The following is a 23,930-nucleotide window of genomic DNA, read 5'->3' as shown; positions in this document are numbered from 1 at the left end:
TCGGAGAATCAGAACGCGTGTATACACTTTGGTGTTTCGCCATTAATTTCCGCCGCCTATCCTGCTCGAAACAAACGTATTCTCTGTGCTCGATTTCATGTTTACGCACTGATTCGAAGTCACGAATTCGCCCGATCCATTGTGTCATTCGGTTGAAATTGTATTCGTTCTCCTGAACTTAGTCTCCTGGATTCTAATGTGGAACACGTGCGGCAAATTTGCGAAATTAAGTATAAATCCTGCAGTAGGTATTTGTATGCTTCGCTCTCGAATTATCCGAGCGTAAGTTTTTATTTTGCTTCGATTGAGAACTTATTGTTAGCGAAAAATATGATGCAGCAATTATTTGAATATTTTTGTTGTCTGTCAATTATTTTTAATTGTTTAATGAATTCCAATAGATGATAAAGCTTATCGCCTTCCACGATATCTTTAATTATTTTAACTATTAACATTGTTCAAGTATTTATGTGAAACACGTTATACTTTAAAAAGATTCTGATTATATGATTCGCATATATGCGTATCATACGTATATCGCAAATTGTATATATTTTTAGATATACGTAGACATGCGTATATGTATAGATGCCTTTGGCCACGTGGAGTTGGTTCTCCTGATAGCAAGCAAAAATAACTTCATTCTGGACTGACATATTGTAATGTGGATAAAGATTAGCTGCGTGATTATTTAATAGTATGTAAAGTTTAAGCTTTTGACATTAATATTATTAACCGTGGAAGTTATATATAAGATATGCTGGAAAGGTGATTTCTTTTTTTATAACTAATTGAAAATATATCTTATCATAGTTTTAGAGAGAAACGAGGCCTTTTATTTGGTTCGCTGTCTTCACGTTCCATTCTTCTGAAAGAAAGAAATGTATTATTTGTTTATGAGAAATACGACTATCAGAATACTTCATATAAGTGTATATTTGTTGCATGTCTAATAATAAAAATCATCTTTTTTACATACGTACGTCTAAGAGGTATATAGTTCTAATAATAGGTAAAAAGGAGATGCATCGCTTTAAAGGTTAATAATATTATGAAAATGCGTCATAGTTAGAACGTAATTTCAAGAGAATGCTGGAACGTCACAATAGTGATAAAAATCAATTTTATCAGATCCGGTTCCTATAGCAAGTAATGTTCAACGTGTTTCCAATATTTGTCGTAATGTTTCGTTGTGACCGTTTCATATCGACTTTTTTCAATCCTGCAATAGCATGTCGAATAATAATTTTTAACTATGAAAGAATTTCTATTGGCAATCTCTCTGATTTACTCGTGTCATATAATTAGTAATTGTATAAAGTTTATCAATTCAATGGTGAATGTAAAATAGACTTTTTATGAGGAAAATTAAGTTAGTGATGTATATTAAAATAGTCACTAAATCACTTTTTTAAATATTCTACTAATTTGAAGCTTCTGTGATTTCAAAAAATACAAGCGAGTAAGAAGAACGAATGATTGTGATACTATACGAATATCTTTTAAATTACGAATTATTAAACCGGTCCAATTTTCCTCGAAGTTATTACTTACAGAGTTATCAAAGCGATTCTGGTTACGTGCTGTGTATACAAATGGTTTAATGTTGTAACAGTGCGCATAGTTACAGAGTTAGAATACAGAATTGTGATCAAAATCTGAAGCAGTCGTTGAATTATTTATTCAATTCCCAAGTACTTTACGATACTAACGGAGAAGTTTAGAAATACTTGCAAGCGCTATATATTTTTTAATTATAGTCGGATGAACACTTAATTACGTTAATTACGAATTGATTTCGATAGGTTTATATGGTTCTTATGATTTTTACAATGAAATTATGTTTCCATCTTGTGCTTAATTTTTTAATTTTAAGAGAAATCTTCTTTCGACATAACAGAATGAGAATAAATTTCTTACACTTTATGATCAGTTTTTCTTTTATCTTTTATTACATTTTCGTATGTATTATTGGAATATGTAAAAAATGAGAAATGTCATAAGTGTACGATTGTTGCAGATTTGAAACGAGAAGCCACGATATGCCACATGTTAAAACATCCCCATATCGTAGAGTTATTGGAAACATACAGCTCGGAGGGTATGCTCTATATGGTATTCGAATAGTAAGTACAACCATATTTAATTTATTTCTTTTTTCGAAGGATTTTGAAGAAGAACTTGTGTTAAACTCAACGAAGTGTGTTTTCAACCGACATCCCGTTTGTTTCGACTTTCGCTTCTTGCGCGTGATTTTAATAATTCATCAACGGGAACAGAAATACGGTTTCGTCATGATTTGATCTTTAGATTCTACTGGAATTCTCGTGATTTCATAAAACGTTCGTTTAGACCGCTATAGAAGCATTTGAAACGCTTTAAACATGGGAAGAAGAGTGGAATGAAATGAGAGCCGAGCGATGCTTTGGTTACGCATTTATCTGAATTTGTTCATAATTCCTTAAAAGACTCCCTTTTGAATATGCTTGTCGGCAACAGCGTTTTTTCACGCACCTCTCTTTCGACCTTTGTTTTTCATTTTTTCAACTTTTCGAGTTAAATGATTTTCTAAGTGGAAGACCACGCTTTTTCAGAGCAATTAGAAGTGTAATGACATGAAAAGATCCATGATGTATCATAACTACATTTATACTAAAATTATATCAGATTGCATTGGACTTTTTGAAATGTTCGTAGGAGGAAAAACAAGTAGGAAAAATTTAAAAGTGACGTATCTTTAGAAAAGTAGCATTTTGTTAAATGTGCATTTTGTAAATATGTACCCTCACTTTCTAACTTCTCTAATATAACTTTTTGTTAGTTATTTGGCAGCTTTATGATGCCTTTCCTGAAAATTTGTCCTTTTTAGTAATGAATTTAGTAGTAAATTTTTGAGGTAGCTTTTGTAAGCTTCAAAGGTGCTCAGCTTTTCTATCGCGAGGAAAATGTTTTATAAACATCAAACTAAATGTTGGCAGGATGAGAGAAATTTTTGATGAGCGTTGCACATTTCGAATTTACAAATTACTATTTTTTATATTTTTATATTATTATATTTATTATATTCTTTATAGTGAAAGTTTGTTTCCATTAACGTGAAATTATTGAAGTCAGAATTTTTATCCGTATGGTGTTTAATAGTACGTATGTACCTATGTCAATTTCTGGAGTACCACAATTAGTTTTTCTCGATACTCTAAGCCGCAACTTTGTTGAGCCAGTTACTAACCATGTGTTGTATGTTTCCCTTTCATGCAACATAATTATTGGCACTTATCCTGTAGTATTTATAATAATGTAAATTGAAACCAATTAATTGCTTAAAACAAGTATTAAAGATTTGATGTTTGTAATTTACAATAATCTCTTGAGTATATAATTTTCAATTTGTGGTAAATCGTGAAATCGTTTACATTATAATTTTTACAAATTTGAGAACTTAGTAACCTTCGAATAAAATTTATTTGGTTTATCTAAAATTGCAATGAAGATTACTTGGATTCCTTGAAGACAGGGACTTTTCAATTAATATACTTTCAAACCGTAACTTCTTCGTCACTCTGTAACACACATATTGTGAAATACAGCTGTACTAAAATAAAAAATAAGTAAAATGGGATGTCAAATTCATACATGTTTGACGACATACCACTTTATTTAGCTACACATTTCTCGGTACAACATTCGACTTTCGAGAGATCAATTATTTTAAAGTATGTGTATGTACAGAGAAATGAAATGAAAGAAATATCAATGTCGTCTTAATATTAAAAAGCTAAATATTTTTAAAGTTGAATATTTATTTCTAGAACATGTAGTTGAAAGTAAAATAAATGAATTTTAGATATGTACAATATGTATGTATATTGTCGAAAAACAATATATATTTTGTAATACCTGAACGCATATCGCTTGATGTTTGTCAGAGAACAAACAAAAAAATATATTTTATAGAAAGGATTTCAAGATAAAAAATGGGTCCGTTAGAATAATCCTCAGCGAAAAAAAAGGTCGAGAATATGTAGATTCTAAAAAGCCAACCATATCCACGTTCTATTAACATACGTATACATACATACATGAAAACAAGGCTTTAAAACCGAGAAGTGGAACCGTTACTATGGAATGTTATAGCAACGAATTAAATCGTTTGCAGTTAGTTTTAGGCGAAAAAAAGCTGTTTGATAGCTAAATGCCACCATTGCATAGCAATGCTCAGTTTTACACGTTCCTTCAGTAAAGTAAACGATAATAGGACTTAAGATAAAAAGTTTTAATGTATTCAATCTATTTTGCGGTTCAGCTGATTATCCTATATTTAGATTCATGAAGTAGAATGCTCTTACTTGCAAATGCAATTATGAAATGTTGCTAGTAATGAAAAATGGATGGTTTAATTAACTTAAAATTTCAAACCTTTTATGACGTAGTAGAAGAAATATTAAATATTAATTAAATATTAAATCATTAAATATCGAATATTAAATATTAGAAAATATAAATATATACTCTTAACATTATGCGATATAATGCGATATATAAAAAAAAATTGTTGAAGATAAAAATAATAGACGATGCAGAGTATTTTCACTTCTAAATATACGCTGGTTTACTTCATTTAATTAATTTTAAATTATATATCAAGAGTATTGTTTAAGTACATAGTCGCATCTTCGTTTTTTCATTCTGTATTTCCAGAAAATACTGAATTATAAATAAATAACTATTATTTAATCGAAACAAATCAAAGCAACGAAGTTTAGAATAGAGAATCTATATAACATTTGTTTGATTAATTCTCGAATTCAAACACGAAACGTTTATGAACGTGACCGGATATGCTCGAAGTTATTGCTACGCAAACTAAAATCTGTAGAAGATATTTACATAGGTTTGTATGATTGCAATCATCAGTGATTGTGGCAAGGATCCGTACCGATGAAATTTTCGTATTTAATAATGAAAAGCGATATACAATCCTCGTTCATAGCATGTGCAAGGAAAATTCTGTGGCAAAAAAAGTATACGTCATACCTACGTTTAAAAAACGTAGTTAATTTTCAAATTGACAGGCAATATTTTGTGAGTGGTATTTATGTATGAAAAATTATCTAAACGAATTTTTCAGTCATTGCGGCATTTATAATACTATAATAATTATTTATTTAATTTGCAATAATGCTCTTTGGAATAGCAAGATCAATGTTGTATGCCCCGTTTAAATAAATTTAATAGAATAGTAAAGTAGGAGAAAAAACGATTATTCTATGTTAATATTGGAACTATTAACATATGACACGTGATATCTTGTAATGTGTTGTTCACATAACCTACACGAGCTATTTGCATTGTAGAGAAACGTTAAACTAATTGTTTAAGGAAATAATGTATTTGTAATACATGCTTTATCGTGTAACGAAGAATCGAGAAGCTATTGCAAAATAATCTATTCATGGAGATTGTAACTGTATTAATAAAAGAAAATAGAAATAAATAGATAATAAAGTCGTCATCGTAGAATGAAATAAGCTTGTATGTCAGCAGTTGTTCTAATTGGATACTTAGTATTTACGAAGCAGCGTGTGACACATCATATGAGTTAGCCACGCGTTTTAATAGACATACATGTCAAGAAGCATGCAAAGTTCTTAAATGGTAGATTCACGTGACGTGCCGTCGCACTTTACCATTATGTCAAAGTATTATATATTACGAGCAATTCTCTGTAAAATATTACACCATTCATTAAAATTTACGTCATACAAATTTCATTACGTTTCTTTATGTGAAAATATTTTTGTGAGAAAAACTTCTTCAATTACTATTGTTTGAATTTGTCTGTCACGTACTAACCAGTACCCTCATAGAAACTTTACGTCATTATGAATCGACCTAATTAGTGTTGAATGAATCCGCGATAATTGGGACACATCGTGTTATAGCAGGGAACTTCGTTACGATTGTTAACATAATCAAGTCAGACAACGTTGCCGATTACTGATTGTCAATGTGGTTTGTTAATTTAAATTGTATTTATTTCTTATGATCAATACGCACTACGCATACATTTTGTTGGCAGCTTAAAAACCAATAATTCTATACAGGGTGGTTGGTAACTGGTGGTACAAGCGGAAAGGGGGCGATTCTACGCGAAAAAAGAAGTCGAAAATATAGAATAAACATTTTTTTTAATTTTTTTTTTTATTTTTCCATCGGGACAACGATCTACAGTGAGATCCGTTATAACGAGACGTGATAAAGTGCACGCGTACTGAGCGAAAATTCAAAGTCGATTTTCTCGAAAACAATGCCTCAAACGAAAAATTTTTATTCTATTTTTTCGACTTCTTTTTTCGCGTAGAATCACCCCCTTTCCGCTTGTACCACCAGTTACCAACTACCCTGTATATCTATCTCGTAAATATCGAGATTCGAACAATTTGTTCAATTTTTTGCAGAAAATGCAGTTTGAAATAGCAGGATTCGTACTCTTGTTTATTTCGTAATTTCCATTGTACGAGAAAAGTTATTGAATTGTATTTTCGTATGAAAAGAAGAATGTTATGCTTTTTCATTATCCCGAATAAATAAATAAAATAAAAATTTGTCGATTCGTTACGTGATGTATCTGTGTACAGTACTTTAAAAAAGTATTTAAACATTGGTACAAACATTTCGAAATATCATTAACGCTATTCATGTGCATAACATTCATATGCATTTTAAGATTAGTTTCGAATTTTACCAATATAATCTTATCTCACTACAGTAGTAATGAAATTTCAGTGCCGCGTAACATGCACGTTATATCCAAAAAGTTTTCTATGTTAACTGTTTAAAAATTCTACGGACCACTGTATATATTTCTTTTAAGATCATTATGTTTTGTTATGCAGTCCTTCGAAATACGTGTCGGTATTGAAGGTCCGTAGCAAAATACGATTTTTTTTCCGATGCTCCCATAAATTGTTACACCTTGTAAATTATGCATTAATGTCGTGCTTCTGTTTCAGTATGGATGGCTCTGATTTATGCTTCGAGGTCGTTCGGAGAGCAACTGCTGGATTCGTGTACAGTGAAGCGGTAGCCAGGTAAGAAGATCTTTACATTGTGCAAAGGTTGTATTTCAGCCATAAAAGATATCCCTTTTGTTTCGAATGTACCATCTGAGCACAGCGCTATCTTTTACAATTTAATAAAAGAAAAAATATTTACCCTAGACCACCTGAATTGCAACAGCTTTTTATTATATGTATCAGTGATGTTGTATCACAGTGACACGAGTTTACGACATAATTTACACGGGAGTTCACTTGATATTATTAAAAGACATGCTATTTATCTCGAAACAATACTGCAGTTATTAATCTCACTATGATCCTTACGTTTTCTTTTCGTCATCCAGTCTTCGTGTTCTCATTTATATAACACCATTTCTCCATTTCGAGAAACGATGAAAACGTCTGTTTTTCGTGAATAATGCTGTTCCATAAGTTTATTCCTATTGGAATTAAACAATCTTTTCCGTTTAAATCAGTATTAAACTACAAAAATCCGAGATTAAATCCTCAGTTAGCTAGTTGTTGGAAAAATATTGTTAGAATCGTAAAGAAGATTTGTAAATTGCAAAATAAAGCCTGTACGATTTGTATTAATCGAACGATTAATATAAAAATCACATTTACGCTTTGCAAATACTACTCATTTCAAATATTAGATTTATGGAAGAAAACATTTCAAAAATTTAAATTTGTATTTTTGAATAGAAACTTCGTGCAAAAATGTTTCTTCTTAATGTTTCCTATATTCTAAAAGAATAAACTATCAAAGTGAACCGATAAAAGTTATCGCGATAACGAAAGTTTTCGTTTCAATCACGGATTATTGAATATATTTAGAATATTGAATTGTTCTCTGCTTATCTATACACCGTTGTTTAACTGTGTAGTATGGTCATTAAGATTTCGGAAGCAGATGATGTTTACTTATGAAAGTTTTGGTCGCCAGTTTGCTGAATCTATCTACGTCGAGTAGAGGTAGATTAACCAGCAGAATGATGGACAGTGTAGGTACATGTCACGTCCAAAACTGTCTCTGAAATGCGTTTGCTCTCTTCATGGTCATTTGTAAGCTCACGTCGTACCTCATAGCTATCACTTTTGAACGTCTGTAGCGAATACAGTTAGCGAATCATTTTATTTTCTCGATTAAAAATCCGCATATTTTTACGTGTTTTTACTACGGCAAAGTTCTGATTTTAAGGTTACAGGTAAATAGAGAATGAGAAATATCCCGTAGCGATATAAACGTTCATAACTAACTTTAATTTTGATACACTATTAGTAAATTCTCAAAGAAGTAATTGAAATTAATATGAACAATTTGACCACATAAGGACATGATAAATAATATATTTATTTGTATGTGCTTTAATGGTGTATATTAATATATGTATTGTTAGTAACAATTGTTACTAACAAGTAACCACAAATTGATCAAAATGACCGGATATTACAGTACAGTGAGTACTACTAATTCTTTGAATCCTTTCAATTATTTGGAAGTATGTAAATTCAATGATAATTAGTAAACAATTTCAGCGAACTTCTGATGTAATCTATGATATTTAGAAGAGGTAAAAAATTATTTAGATATTTTAGATATCTATGTAGTTCTTCTTAAAATATATGTATGTATATATCCCTTTTTCGGTTGTCCAAACTCAAATATTCTCTTGAGCCGTACTATGTCAGCTACATTGATATTTGATATTTCACGTTGAAAAAAAGAATTTCAATAGTGCACTAAACATAAACCTCTGGGGACGTAACTTATATAAGTTATGGATGTGCAACCTTCTTGACTCACAAGTTCGGAGTTATAGATACGATAGACATGCGAGATGCATTAAACCTAGTTACAAAGTTATTATTCGACACCGTCGAAAATCCACTTTGCTCGGAAACAATAGCAAAAGTCAATCTCCATTTTGACATTAATAAATTATTTGTTACGCTTTCGCTATATCCCGAAAGTAATCAAAAGTTAGGATTACTAGTTAAATACAGGTTAGTAAAATTAGGAACTACATTTAATATCTTAGATATTAAGAGTTCTTAAGAGTACGACGTTAAGATAGTTTCTAAATTCGGAGAAATTTTGTTATTATAACTACTTACTAAAGTAATCAGAATAATTTTACACATTTAGTACGATGTATTTTTTAAAATTTGAAGAATTTTTTATAATTTTTGCAACTGTTCCATATATGTTTCTTACATTACACATTTTCCTTTCTCCTTCTTTTCTATTTTTAAAATTTTTATTTCTTTCTTATCTTTATTTTCATTTTCATTTTTATTTTTATAGAAAATATAATAAAAAAAAACTTCGTAACATAAAAATGTTTTACATGTTTTCTATAGGATGAACAATCAACTTCACGAATTGTTTGAAACATTCCAATATTTAAAACATATAAATCACGAAAAAAGAGAGAAAGAGGAAATGTACGAATCTATTACATTTAACAAACTTTTATGGGGCAGTAATTCGTATTAGCCAGTGGTTTATATCAACAAAAACAATGTCTCACAGGTGAACTTAATTTATTGATATTACGAAAAGGTCGCGTTATCTTCTAACGGGTGGATAAAATAAATTTTCACATATTGCTGAAGTAAATATGTAAAACATTGGATATGTCGTATCCTTTCTGTTCATCGTTGATATTTAGGATTCCATATATTGTACAAAATGCAGTTATTAAACGCTTATCGTTTCGTTTCCATTCGATATCAATATAAAGTAGTACATGTACATATATATTTTCGAACATTCGATTCGGCTGTTTATATCGTATCGAACACTCGATAGTCGATAACTCGATTGAAATATTTACCTGTTAATCAACTTGGAAATATCTTACAAGTACATGAAAGGGGATAAACTGTTGTATTAACGAATTGTATCCGGCAACCGTTTCGCCCTTAACAGAAAGTCGATTGAACTGACGTTATCTAGACAGTATAACGAATATGCAATAAATACACGAGAGCCGAGCGCTTTGACCATCGTTTTTTATATCTCGGTCAACCTTCAATAATCCCTGTATCTCATTCCTTTAACATTTTCCTTAATCGCCTGACCTATACGGTTAAGAAGCATAGACATTTTTACGCTATTTAAACCCGAGTTAATTTTACTTTGACCATTTTAATCCACAGTCGTTGTGTTTTCAGAATCCACGTGCCTTCTTTGAATTTTATGCTTAAAACGTCGAAAGCTTTTCTGTTTGTTGATACCAGAACGAGATATCATAACGAGAAATTCGAGAATCGTAACAGGATTTTAAAAATCTGTTGAGGTCACAGTGGTAGTATATAATACTATTTTTGTTGTATACTCAATATTAATTTACCAATTCTTTAAATTATACGTCCATAATTCGTTAAATATTGAAAACAATAAATATCTAACAGATTTGAAAGCATTTGTGAATGAAAATCTTTCTTTTTTCTCAAATAATCGCCGCTGCACCGCAATACGCAGGCACATATGCATTTCTATTTTAATATAAAACCAGTTCTATTATTCCCATTGCTCATGCTTGCAATTATCTGCGTACATTAAACTGTATCCCGAATAGCGTTCAACTGTTGTAATATAGTGAAAGCCTAAATAACATTGTGCATGATACTTCATAAGGTACAAAGTGCGGGCGTGCATATCAACGTATAAAAGTATCTGACCTCGTTTCGAAGTTACACCGTTTTTCGTTTTTATCATTTGTTCACCTGTCTTGACAGAAAATGTTACTAGGAACTTTCGACATCCATTGCTTTTATCCACAGATAGAACTCGTACGCGGTACGACTCGCAAGATATTTCGGGAACATGTATATGATAACAATTCGTGAGAGAACGCAGGAAACGTTAGACAGTAATTACAAAGATCTAAATGAAGTTGTTTGAGATCAGTTCGTTTGAAATTAATTACTTCGATTTGACATTGATAATAATTTTGGTAAATATTCAATATATTGGAAATATTATCAGACAAAATTACATTCATAGATGATAGTCTTTTTATGTACACACAGAACTTCGAAAGATAAGCAGAAATAGGTAAATAACGTACAAAATATAATGGGTTTCAGTTTTACACTATCAGATCGAGAAAAATTTGCTATAAAGTACATGTTTTTTTTTGTAGTGATCAGTTTTTCTCATAAAATTCTGTTTATGCATCATTAATCTATATTTCTATCTTTTTAATTTTTATCATATTGCAACTCTGTAAAATAACTTTGATTAATGGATCTCACGAGACGGAAATTCGATATTTTTGTCGCAGTAAAAGATATACTGTTCGCAAGAAACGTTACACCATATCATAGTTTGAGATTTATTGTTTAACGATGAAAAATAGAAGTTTCTTATGAAAACTTATAACTGGATCTAATAGCATTATACAATGTTATTTTGAAATGGTCGTGGACGAAACCTGAAAAATATACGCTATTTAGTTGAAGTGAAATAATAGGAAGGACAGTAGTGAAAATGTTCATCTATTCTTGTATTCTTGAATATAAGATGATTTAATACCGACTGACGTCCTTCTTTATATTTTTGTATATTAACATTTAATACTCGTTGGTTGAGAGAATAAAGATATCTATATTTTATATAAAATTCGGCTCAGTTATTTACCAATTACTTTATCAAGTAGTTAATTTATCAATATATATCTGATTTACCGTTAGTAACAGTAAATAGACTGGTGTTATATATGGATGCACTAATATATGTGCTGTATCGAATTAACATAGATACCTTTTCTTCTATTTACGAGAATACGGAAATGTTTTTCGATGGAAGGGACAAATTTAACTCCAGGACATAATGTAGTAATAAATCAACTGCTATATATACTTGATCGTCCATATATTTAAACATTTGAGCAGCCAAGAACAACTGATCATTGACATAGTTTCATCAATGGCAAGAATAATTTGCCATAACATAGTGTTGTAGTTAGAAAATGAAGATGATCCTAATTTGATGATCAAAGACTGTACGAACCACTTACAAATCATAAAATGCTCATTCCAAAATCGAAAAGTATGAAGGTAGTGACAATGTTACAGACATTATTCTTTAAAATCTATCTTAGAATTTATTATTTATCGTATTTTTGCTGCAAGCTCGCTAAATCTTTGATCATTGTTTCTCACATTCTACTATATATATCGTGATAAGACCGAAGATTTTCATTCATCGAGATGAATAGACAACGCGTACATATATTTTTCAGCCGCCTCATCTCCCGTAGGATAGCAATATCTATAACAGCAGCTTTCGTTTTCCAGCCATTACATGCGACAGATCCTGGAGGCGTTGCGATACTGCCACGAGAACGACATAATTCATCGTGATCTAAAGCCGCAATGCGCTCTCCTGGCAGGCAAGGAAAATTCCGCACCGGTGAAGCTACGCGGCTTCAGCGTCGCCGTGCAACTTCAGTCGTCCCAGGCAAACGGCGTCGGTATGTTTTAACACTTCCTTCTTCGTTCTCTCACGTTCTATCTGCGTGCATAGCCGTTCTACAGAACGTACTCTTTCCTGCGCATTCTCCAGGGAAACACCGCTACGGCGTTAGCTCTCTTCGCCAACACTTTCGCGTTCGTTTTACTTGTCCTTTCGCCGGTGTCAAACATGTGCACACCACTGCACAACGGTAACAATACAATGATCGCTACCACTGAACCGAATCGACTACTTCTTTTTTCCACGGAAAATCATAATTTATGATTGTATCCACCCGGGCAAAGTGGGGAATTGATGGCGCTGTCGTGTTGTTACTACTGATACAGTGTATTCTATGCTGCATGATTTTTCAACATTATAAACAATGTCTTTGAATGTTAGGAGTTCTCATAGAGAAGAAGATGTATCGTTGAATGTAAGGAGTTCTGTTAGAGATAAAGACGTATGAAGTAATGTCTTTTGGTAACATTTCAGGAATATTATAGATTAAGTACAACAGAAATTGAAAGGGACGGGTAAACCAATCTTTTGCAAATCATTATTTTGAGCTGTATAAAGTAAAACTCCATTTCGATATACTTCTTGTTATTATCTGTCCATAGTACAATACCTTTGGATTTGTGTTAAATATTCGTAAATACCATAAAAGCTTTAATTAAATATCATTATTTTCATAAATGTTAATGAATGTCGAATTAATATATTTATGTTCTCTTTAATCTTCGTAAATATTAGAACATCGGGAAATAGATATATAAAGTAGATACTATATTTTGTGCGATATTGACGCTCCATTTTTGAGATATTGGCCGATTGTAAAACATATCCAAGATGTCTCGATAGATCAAAACAAAAGAAACGAAAGAATGTTTATAATAACATTACATGCAACATTATATAAGTTCGAAAATTCTTTATGAATTATTACTTTTGATCCTGTAAAATTTACCGTATTCAAAGAATACTTAAAGGTCAAAGTCCAAGTGTTTTCTATAATTTTCATTATCTTTCCATAAAGAAAGACGTATAATCTTATTGTGGATATCCCGAAGCAATTAAACGCTATTCCCAATGCGATGTATTAACGTGAAGCCGTGGAATAGTTAAAACAATGAAAATTTCACTGCTCGGTTGTTCAAGGTATTTCGAAATCGAGCGTTGCTTGCTCAACGATTAATTTTATACGTATGGTGCGGTTTCCACCATGGGCCACCACAAAGGATCCAGTTATCAAAGCAGTTACGTATGTAAATTCATATGTAGTATGCTGATACCGGAAAGGTTTCGTTATAGACGTTCCGTGATGTGTGAATGACAATAAATTACCGACTCCTCTGTACATAAAGCAAGCAAACTCGTTTATCTAGGGAAGTGTAAAGGTGAAAGGGCACTGTAACGTTTCTTAGGTTTGCTGTTAGTTCTAGAAGAGAGCTAACATCGTTCGGACATTAACATGGTGACCAAAAGTCGCCCTTATTTAAGAATACTAGTATATTAATTTTACAGCAGAATCGTTTTAATATCGAAACACATACGTAATACGCTTCTAATATTTTTTGTAAACATTGGAGAGGCAGCATTCCGTATTAATTTGCACATTATTATATTAAGTTTCTTTTTTTTATATATATTTGTTTTAATACTGTTTGGGACGTAGCAAATACCGTGGTAGCTTGTGTCGATTAAACTATATTAAATCGAATTCGATCTTGGTAGCATAATATTTGGTAGCTATATATTAACTCTCGCACGTTCTATTAGTGGGTAAATATAGTTTGCGATAATCAGTTTGCTGTTGCGTTATATAATAATATTGCATACTTCAGCACCGATATCAGATTAGATTAAAAACCGAAAAAATGGAAATATTATTCTGTTGGTATGTTTATTTTTGTGGCGTTCTATTTATTTTCACTTAGTAGGTTTGAAAGTCACTGGCGAAAATGGAAAACTTATTTTCCAATCAATAATATAGAGTTGCGTTACTACCGAAAGCCGTGGGTCGAACAATTTTAGTATACAAAAAGGGTAGAGTAATTAAACGTGAATTTTAGTAGGAGTTGGAAACTTATGAAGTTTCTTAATAGAAAACTTTTACTCGTTTCCGAGAAATGACCGAGTTTCAGCGTTTTTCAGTCAGTGAGAGGTATCCCTGGGAAAGCTGTTTTCCAAAGAGAAATAATTTCTCAAGAGAGAAAAAGAAAGAAGAAAAACAGAAGATTCTACAACTTAAGATATTTAAATATTTGCAAGTAGTAAGTGTAATTGAATATTTTCTTTGTGTTACTCGCGCGTTCTTGTCCAAATTTCGACGCGTTAAGTGATACATATTTATTTACATGTAATATTACAGAAGCTTGCTAATTTTTCATTACACCGTTGAAAGGGATAGTGGTTGAATGTGTGCAGAGTGGAATCCATTATTTACTAGAACGACCTTAACGAATGTCGTTGAGGTACGCGACCTCCTTTTCACTAGACAGCGTTATAGGTACTGCCTTAAAAGATTCAGAGGCAAGGAGATGAGCTTACCCTGAGGGTTAGGACATTATTGCTGCCGGCAGAGTGACATATTTGTAGACAAAGCTGATTAACGTCTTTGCAAATGAAAAGCGCCACTTAATTACTCGAGAAGACGATTCTCTGCTGTTGAATCGACGAGAAAAGGAAGAGACTTTCTTTTCTAGTCACTTGAGTATTACAAAGAATTCGGCCAATTAAAAGATGAGTCGAATATAAAATCATGGATTGAATGCTGCCTCTTCACGATCTCCAACGACACACATATATATATATATATTATAAATATATATATATGTATATTTCTTTTTCTTTCCTACATACACCGAAACAAAGTGTGTTTTTTGAACATTCGTTAAGAATACTTTTAAAAAGACACTTGGTATTTTTGTATCGTCTCTCTGCTGAATGCCCTATTCTTCACTATTGGCTGGCTTGGTCGATGATTGGCAGTCGTATTCGAAATTTCTCGATGTTCAATGTGCAGAATGCAACGGCTTTTATCGGTTCTTTTTCTTCCAAAGAATATCTCCTCGTTACTTTCTCAACGATTATCTTCGTTGGTGTCCGTTTTACTTATGACGATCCTCTCTGTTGCTTCGATATCGCATGATCTGACGGTAAGTAGAGTTTTATACCTGATCAAGGCTTCGATGTATATCACGACGATAAAATTTATATACACCCGATCGGGTTTCTAGTTTATACGATCTGAACCTCTTGTTACTTTTTACGTACGGTAGAACCTCGATTATTCGAAGCAGTTAATATTCATGAACGCTTTCTTGTATGAAAAGCGGATATTATGCGACAGTATGTAATCATGTTAATTTATCGACTAAATCTGTGGTTAGGCATATTGTTTATAAAGCAACTTATTTCAAAAATTTGTATGGATTTTATCGTTTTTTCATTCTTTGAATGAATATTTTGAACAGTAAATGTTTCAAGACTACGCGGATAATGATATTTTTGATATCATATTCTTCGTATCTCGTTTAATTCATTCTATTACATTTGACCCATAATTCAGAATACAGTTAAATGAATGTATAGGTTAAAAAGGTAATTTATTGTAGAGATAAGCGGAGAAAATATATGAAGCAAGCAGTATTTCATAATTTTATTTTGTTTCATATATCAAACAGTAGTCATATGCCACAAATATTAATCAGTTTTTAATTTTATATGAAAGATGTAATTTTATCTTTTTATAATGTTATTTTCTATCAACAACTCTTTCCTCTAAAAACATTTTACAAATTAAATTAAAAGTATAATTGCTTTTTAAATATCAGTAAACAAAAGAGAGTTTAAAAATTAAAAATTAATCGTTTGAGAATTTTCTTTTTATTAATCCAAGTGCCTTAAGCTCATTCTACCTGCTAACTCATTACTCGATACATAACATACAGTTTTTATTAACATGTATTAATATAATATTTAGCAAAAATAGTTAACTGTCTATACTTGTTTCCAATAATTTTATGAAAAAATTTATTTACGACAATTTTATAAACCAATTTGAACGAAACCAAAGAGAAAGATATCGGATCCATTTTCAACAATTTATAAAATATACTAGGACAACAATTCTCCGGTAATAGCTATCGTCATAACTCTGAAACTAATCTGTTACTGTATTTCTGTTACATCATGCACATACTTCTCCTACTAAATTTTATTTTATCATTCAAAATAAATTTGTTTACTCATGGCAAAAAAATTTATTTTCTCGGAATAAAAACCATTGTAAATTGTAAACACAGCAAGGGCGACGAAACATTATCTCAGTAGGTACTTTTAGTTTTGGAAAAATTGTAAAAATACAATAAATACGATACTAGATTTCTCAACTAAGATTTAATATATCCTTCCGGTTATTAAACTTTCAATAAGAAGCTTTGTCTTCTTGAACTGCAGAAAATACAATTTGAAATGATATTTAGTTTTTGTCACTTCTACACTTAGATACGTTCCTTCGTAATTAGTATGAAAGTAATAAGGCCTAGTCAGTCTTCCGTAGACAGTTCTATTTTTGAGGAAGGAAGTAGCATCTAATGAAGAAAAGTATACCTTGATGAGACTAGGTCTTGGATTATACGATTACGAACTTACGACTACTACAGCTCGGTTATTATCTTCTTCGAAAAAAGTACAGCATCGTGGATCTATTGACACGGCAGTGTATGAAACTCGATTCCTGTTCTTAAATATTTCATGAACTTACGAGTGTCTACACAAGTGCAGAAATATGGTGTACAAATGATTAATAATAGGCAGCTAAACTTTTGAATATAATGTTTCGTTTTAATTGATATAAAATATCTGTGTGTAGCTCTTTCAGTAATTTTCCGAGTCCTGCGGTGATGCGGTTCACATAATTTCTCGAAATATCGCATATTAGTGTACATTAGTAGCGTATGTTATGTTAATTTAATAATATTATTAATTAGTACATTGTTGAGAATATACTTCCCAGATGTTGTAACTACACAAACAAATTTAGTCATAAATGAGGCCAGTATATTGTTATAAATATATATTTCTTTTTCTTTTTAAGCAAATGACTTTTCGTTGGATTACTTCATTATTTAGCCATCAAATGAAATAATTTTATAATTCATTCTATATCTCAAAATCTCGATTCCTGTTGTTAAATATTCATTTGTCTTCATTCAAATATTTATTATTCTATTAACTATTATTGATTCAAATCATGAAATGAAAGGAAATAGTGTATTCTTTGAAGCATTTTTGCTTCTGAAAACTTTTTGTTCTCCTCAGAAAAAAATGTCCTTTTCAGAGGTGTTGGAGCTAGAGCCAGCTTCATCAGAGATTTGATGATGCGCCGATGTCAATTCGCACGCTTGAACACTATTTGAAAAAGACATGATTTACAGGACGGAACCCTGAGGCAGGATTAACTCAGTTCTGTGAAGGTGTCAAAGGTTTCAATATTCACACAGATTAAGGACTTTCTACGCATCGTCGAAGAAACAACCTGTAATCCACTGGCAATTGCGCTACTTCGTTTCGACGAATTCAATTTGCTATAAGCCAACGAGCATTTATATAAATAACAAAAATAAATGAAATAGATTTTACTAATCGAAATTATGTCAGAAGAAAGCTTTCGAGGGGGAAAGGGAAATTTCTATGAAAAGATTATCATTCACAATAAACTTAATTTCTCTTACGAAAAGTCATCCATTTCTAAATTCTTGAAATCCACAATTTACGTATTATATTCCTGTCATCAGTATTGTATGATGTAAATTTATACAGGAAATGCGTTTTGTAATTCCGCTTAAGCTCAGGTATTGAGATTGTTTGGTAATTGAACGCTCGGATAATCGGATACGTGAATAATCGAGGTTCGATCGTAGTATTAATTTCAGCCTCTTCGTTGCTGCCGCAACCAATACACATTAACGAATTATGAACATGATTTTTTGTATATTCATTACTTAGGAAAATCTCCTCTGTTTCTTTACTATTTTTCCACCCCTTTTGTTGTCCTAAATCTATTTTTATGATAATCGTAGGACGAATCGTCGCGCCACATTTGATTGTATCGCCGTTAAGAGCCGTTGATAAAATGCACTTTATTATAGCAATCGATCCACTTCACTCGATGCTCATGCGTAAGTGGTCGGACCTTCATTCATGCTCTGTGATTCGTTTAAAATCAATGAATCATTCCATAAGATCAATGATTCTGCACCCCTCTCCTGTTCCTGTCTGACTAGTAGTGAAATTTATTTTTAATGCAGCCGGCATTATATTATTCTTCGCCGTTGAAAACTGACTGAAACGCAGAAACAGATACCACGATACATTTTTCCTAGAAGATGTGGAGTATTGATCCGGTTGTTTGTGAAAGAATGTTACCGAGAATCTAAACAAGCACACTACATCTCGTAACTTAGACTTGGGCACATCATACAATTTAAGAATCGAATACCTGTTAAAATGATCGTTAAAAAAGGATTTGCCTGAGAACAACGTGGATGAACAAATATTTTCTCTTTAAATAATAGCTTTCCAACCTTCACATAATTTGTTCATTTTCTGAAATCTTCGTCTTTACTACTTCTATGTCTTATCCCATATAAAATCGTAAATTTTTATATAACTTATTTTTATATTCTTTCCAACGAGTTTTTCTTAATAATTTGTATCTTTCTGGTATCTTATTTTAATCTTACAATAATAGTTTAATTAGACAAGTTCTTTCGATGCTTTTCATAAGATAGACGAAATATATTGAAATAGAAGTTAGAAAATTCTGATGAGGATTTATATATTTCAAACGGTAAATATTTCAAACTTTTTTTAATAAACGCACATTTTAGCGGACAGCGCAACTTTGTCGGGATTCTACATAGTAACCGTGTATGTAGTAATAATTTAAAAATGGAGGAAAACGATTTTTCGTATTACCATTGAGAAAAGTTAAGAGCCCTGAAGCAGATGTTAAATCCGTTGCAAAATGTATCCATTATTTAATCTTCTAACTGTCGGAACTAATTTTAGCTATCGAATAATAAGAAGAACGCAAATTTTAAAGAGAAAAGTACATCTAAAAGTGGAGCAGCAAACTTTGTATCTTCGAAAACTGAATCTTCTTGGATTCATGAGCTTCTGGGTGAACTCGGTTTAACGAATATCAGAAAACTCCAAGTTATACGTCTCGTGTCTTTCGCGCGAGTGCAGTTCAGATTTCCCAATATTACAATTAATAACTTTTATGTATTCATATTGCTTCGACGAAAACCAATAACGATGTGTGATTAAAAGTATTGTTATCGTGTCGATCAAATAATAGAGAAAAGGAGAGAGTTCGGTGTTGTTACCTGGAACAGCCTTTCTGTTTAATTTTCCGCTTCTCACGTACTGAACATAAATTTTTAGCATCTCCCGCAATTATTTTACAGTTACTTTCTAGTTTCTTTTGCAATTGTTTACGCTTGAAAATATAATGATACGCTGGTAGTATCAAATAAATTATTATTATTTCAAGAAGCTCGTAATAATAATTATTAAAAGCGTTAAAATGCAGCGGAATTTAAAACTTTGATTATAGAAAGAAATTCAGAGTATGAAATTAAGATTCTATAAACATTTCAATTCGAATGATTAAAATTTCACAAAATCTCGGGCATAGATTCAAAATTTTCTCCGCTGCGCTATTGAAAATGCTTGGAAACATTTCATGTTACATTAGAACGCGTGGAAATATTGACCACGGTCTGCTTGAAAACGTTCCAAAAAAGAGAAAAAGAAAGATTTATTACACACGTTTAATGGCTACGCGAGGAAAGAGCATCGCATAATTACAAAATTTGATAACTTGAAATTTGGTTTGAATGAATACAGAATGTTACACGACCGAGTATCGGCAGTGTCTGAGCCCAAAGGGGCAGCTCTACTTGAAGGCCGACAACGAGGGTAAGCCTGACCTAACCTTTAATCATCACTTCCGCAGGAGCCTTGTATCATCATGCCATATGTATCACACAACTCACACACACGTCCAGAACACATTCACATATACACCACACATTATGCTACCATCTTAACCCGATCCGTGTGTCCCTCTCACGTTACTGTACTTCTAGAAGCTGCCACTGCTTGCTTGCTTGCTTTTTCCGCGTTCAGATTTCGACCACGAGTCTCAAACGAGTCGTTTCGATGCGCGCCGAGCTCGAACATTTTCGTGTTGGAAATCCATTCGGTGTTTTATCGAACCTACGCCAGGAAACGAATTCGTGTTGAAAGAAAGTCCCTTGATGAAAATTCCATTTTACCATTCCCTCACATCGTTCAGTCATCCCTCTACCTTTCATCATTGTTATATTGTTCGATGTGATTTTCAGTGTAAATGATTATATAGGGTGTTCCGTGATTCTGTATAGATGAATAGATCTTACACGTGAGTTAGTGTTTCTCTGCACGAAGCTTCGTTCCTTCCATTCCTTTATTTAGAAGATTAATCTCGTCAAGGTACATTCATCTCTTTTCGTCGATTAACTTATATTTTATTTTTGAGATATGGATGTATGAAAAAGATACGTAAAATTGAGAAAGCAGCCTTCGACTTATTTTTCTTAAAAACGAAGCTTCGTACCTCGTACTGATTATAAGAGATTACACTCTATATTTTCAACTTATTTGTTACGATGCACTTGAATTTAACGATGCCATTATATTAGTGTTATTAATGTATCGTAGATTCCATTGCTGTACCATATGTACTACATCTATATTTTTATTCATAAATGGAGTAGCTACATATTTCAGTGTTACTTAGCCCATTGTTAGATCAGAGAACGAGAGAGATAGTACAACTGCGTAGCAATAAATTGAAATCCGGATCTCACGATAAATTTTTAGTAGCTACTATGCAAAGACCTAATTAAACTTCACTTTTTTTATCGTCTATAACAAGACACCACAATGTCCAAAGGAAGTCGTTCGAAAGCAAACGAGGGACAACAAACTTATTGCCAATGGTAGTGAATAGAGAAAGAGGGAGGAAGAGAGAGAGGAGATAGAAAACTCCCTTTATCTTCAATGACCAAACGAGTCAACGAGGTTAACATTCGATTGTTCCGACAGAGGCACACTTTTGCTAAAGAATCGCTTAGAAAATCGTTTTCCCCGGGCCTCGACCTCAACTCTGGCCCGTACTAAAACTCGATTCTTTGATACAATGACACAAACACAGGTCTGTCTTCCTCTACGAATAACGGCGATGACGATAAGGTTCTTATCGTCGATGATGGCAGATGCTGCACACCCTGACATTACTCCGCCGATAACGATCCTTGTCCTATTTGTCTGTGTTCTTTCGATAGGGCTGACGTCTCCGAGCTGCAATTTCCCTTTCGAGGACCTGACCGACGCCGAGGATTCGCTAGTGAGCGATACGGAGGACAATATCGGTACTCGTATGCCTGCCACATCCGCATAATAACGAGAACCGGGGGTAGACACGACAGGCAAAAAAAAAGAAAAGAAAAGAAAAAATAGAAGAAAGGAATAAAATTTTGAATAGAAAGAACCTTCGATTTCCTCTTTAAAAAATGTCGTCGATCCCATATGTCCAATCATTTAGTTCGAATTAGAACACGACAAACTAACATACCGATGGCTCGATGGGTTACGGATAAAAAAGACTGTTCGATTTCTGTCTCGACTCGTCGCGATATCCTATCGACAAGTACTATCGTTATGCTTTCGAATTAACATGGGGCTCAATTAAAATGTTCCTCGGTTGCTTGTTTTCGATGCAATGACACGCATATTCGTTCTACCCCCGTGTCGTTCAATTATGTCAGCTTCAGAACAACACGTAGTGTCTGCGTAGACACTCCACTTGACCTACGTGCGGTAGTTTGTTCCTGTAAAATCGTTGTGCAGGCTCGCGTAGTGACAGATACACGTTGTGTCGTCGAGCTGCCTAATATCTCAAGAACAAGACAGAAAGACCCGTTCTTTCTTTTTTTTCTCGTTCCTTTTTTTTTATCTCTTTCCTTTAGTTTGTTTCCCGTTCGTCGACGTGTCCCGTTTTTTTGTAGCGTGTACGAATGAATCGACTTCTGCTTCATCGTTATAGGGATCCCACGATTGAAGAGTTCATTACGATTTTTTGTTATCTTGTTTACAATCGCAAGTAATTTCTTCCGTGAATATTTTTAAAATTCAAATGTCTAAATGTCGAACTTGATAATATTCAAATACTAATGTTAAATTCCCTTTCGTCCATTACTATAAACAGAAGATAACGGAGAAGAATAAGAAGAAAACTAATTATCTGGTTTAACATAAACACATTCTCTTGTTTGCTACATTTTTATTTGTACAGGTATTTGTAAGTACATACGTGTCACGTACGTACGTGTATATTTTATAATAAGTATCAGAAATATTTAAGAAAATGATCTTTTAATTGTCACCTGTCATACGTAATAAACTCTTCAATGTTTTCCTTGTTTGTTGGTCTGATGCGTTCAAAAATTGCCCGATTTTTTGGGCTTGTTTGTGTCGTCATTGTTCGTAGCGGTAGACTAGCCTATCTTTATGTGTCTGTTTATATGTATGCCTTTGTGTATGTCGTATCGTATGTTATCTGTGGTGAACTGTCGTACGTTACATCATGAATATTTTCTAGCAGTTTTTAAGAATTTATCGTGCAAGTGATATTCGAACGTAAGTAAGTGTCTAGATCTAAATGCAGATGAACGTTCTACACATAGATGCAATTCATCATCATGCTATGTTTCTAACAACGTATCACTGTCATAATAATCTCATATATTTAAAAATATCATCAACGTTGAATGTTATAAATAATATTTAAGAAATCGTCTTCATAACGATCATTATTGTCATAAATCATGTCTAACACTGAGAAATCAATTTCAATATTTTTATTTATAGGAACTAATCTTTTCTTGAAAGTAACGTAAACAGACAGCTTAAAGTAAACATACGAAATAAAATTCTAGTTACTTCGAATATAATTGATTAAGCAATTGAAATAAGTAAAAAAAAAAGATCGAGTAAACAAAGTCAAGTGGTACGTTTCAGTACAGTTTGTAAGATTTTCATCGTCGAGAGTTAGATCAAGCGAATAGCTCTGCGTGAAAGTGATTGTCGCGTAACACCCTCCGTTCGTGATAAAAATTTTAACGTATCAGTAAAGGTAAAAATTTACGAACGCGATAAAATTATGCTGTAGAAAGTGCTACGTTCGTTTCGAACGATGCTATCTTATTTCTAGTGTCGATTTCAGATTAAATATAATTTATGTTATTTGTTTAATCTGCAATTTGCGAGCGAGGATAAAACTG

The 23,930-nt window shown here is 32.4% G+C and overlaps 1 protein-coding gene across 9 annotated transcripts in view; it reads left to right on the top strand.

Moving 5' to 3' along the window:
• The window catches only part of LOC117204897 (peripheral plasma membrane protein CASK), a 264,394-nt gene that overhangs the window by 22,137 nt on the left and 218,327 nt on the right, over window positions 1-23,930 (top strand). For 7 of the 9 annotated variants that reach the window (XM_033442785.1, XM_033442791.1, XM_033442789.1 and 4 more), the window contains exons 3-6: window positions 2,021-2,126; window positions 7,014-7,091; window positions 12,372-12,547; window positions 21,933-22,019. In XM_033442785.1, coding sequence (XP_033298676.1) covers window positions 2,021-2,126; window positions 7,014-7,091; window positions 12,372-12,547; window positions 21,933-22,019 — 447 coding nt within the window. Of the gene's footprint in view, window positions 1-2,020; window positions 2,127-7,013; window positions 7,092-12,371; window positions 12,548-20,451; window positions 20,524-21,932; window positions 22,020-23,930 lie in introns of all 9 variants that reach the window. The other 2 variants (XM_033442787.1, XM_033442793.1) reach the window with 2 other exon arrangements.

Source organism: Bombus bifarius, unplaced genomic scaffold, assembly GCF_011952205.1.
Source record: "Bombus bifarius isolate JDL3187 unplaced genomic scaffold, Bbif_JDL3187 scf7180000007984, whole genome shotgun sequence".
NCBI classification, from domain to species: Eukaryota; Metazoa; Arthropoda; class Insecta; order Hymenoptera; family Apidae; genus Bombus; species Bombus bifarius.
The sequence above is the reverse complement of the archived record's forward strand: the minus strand, read 5'-3'. Positions and strand labels throughout refer to the sequence as shown.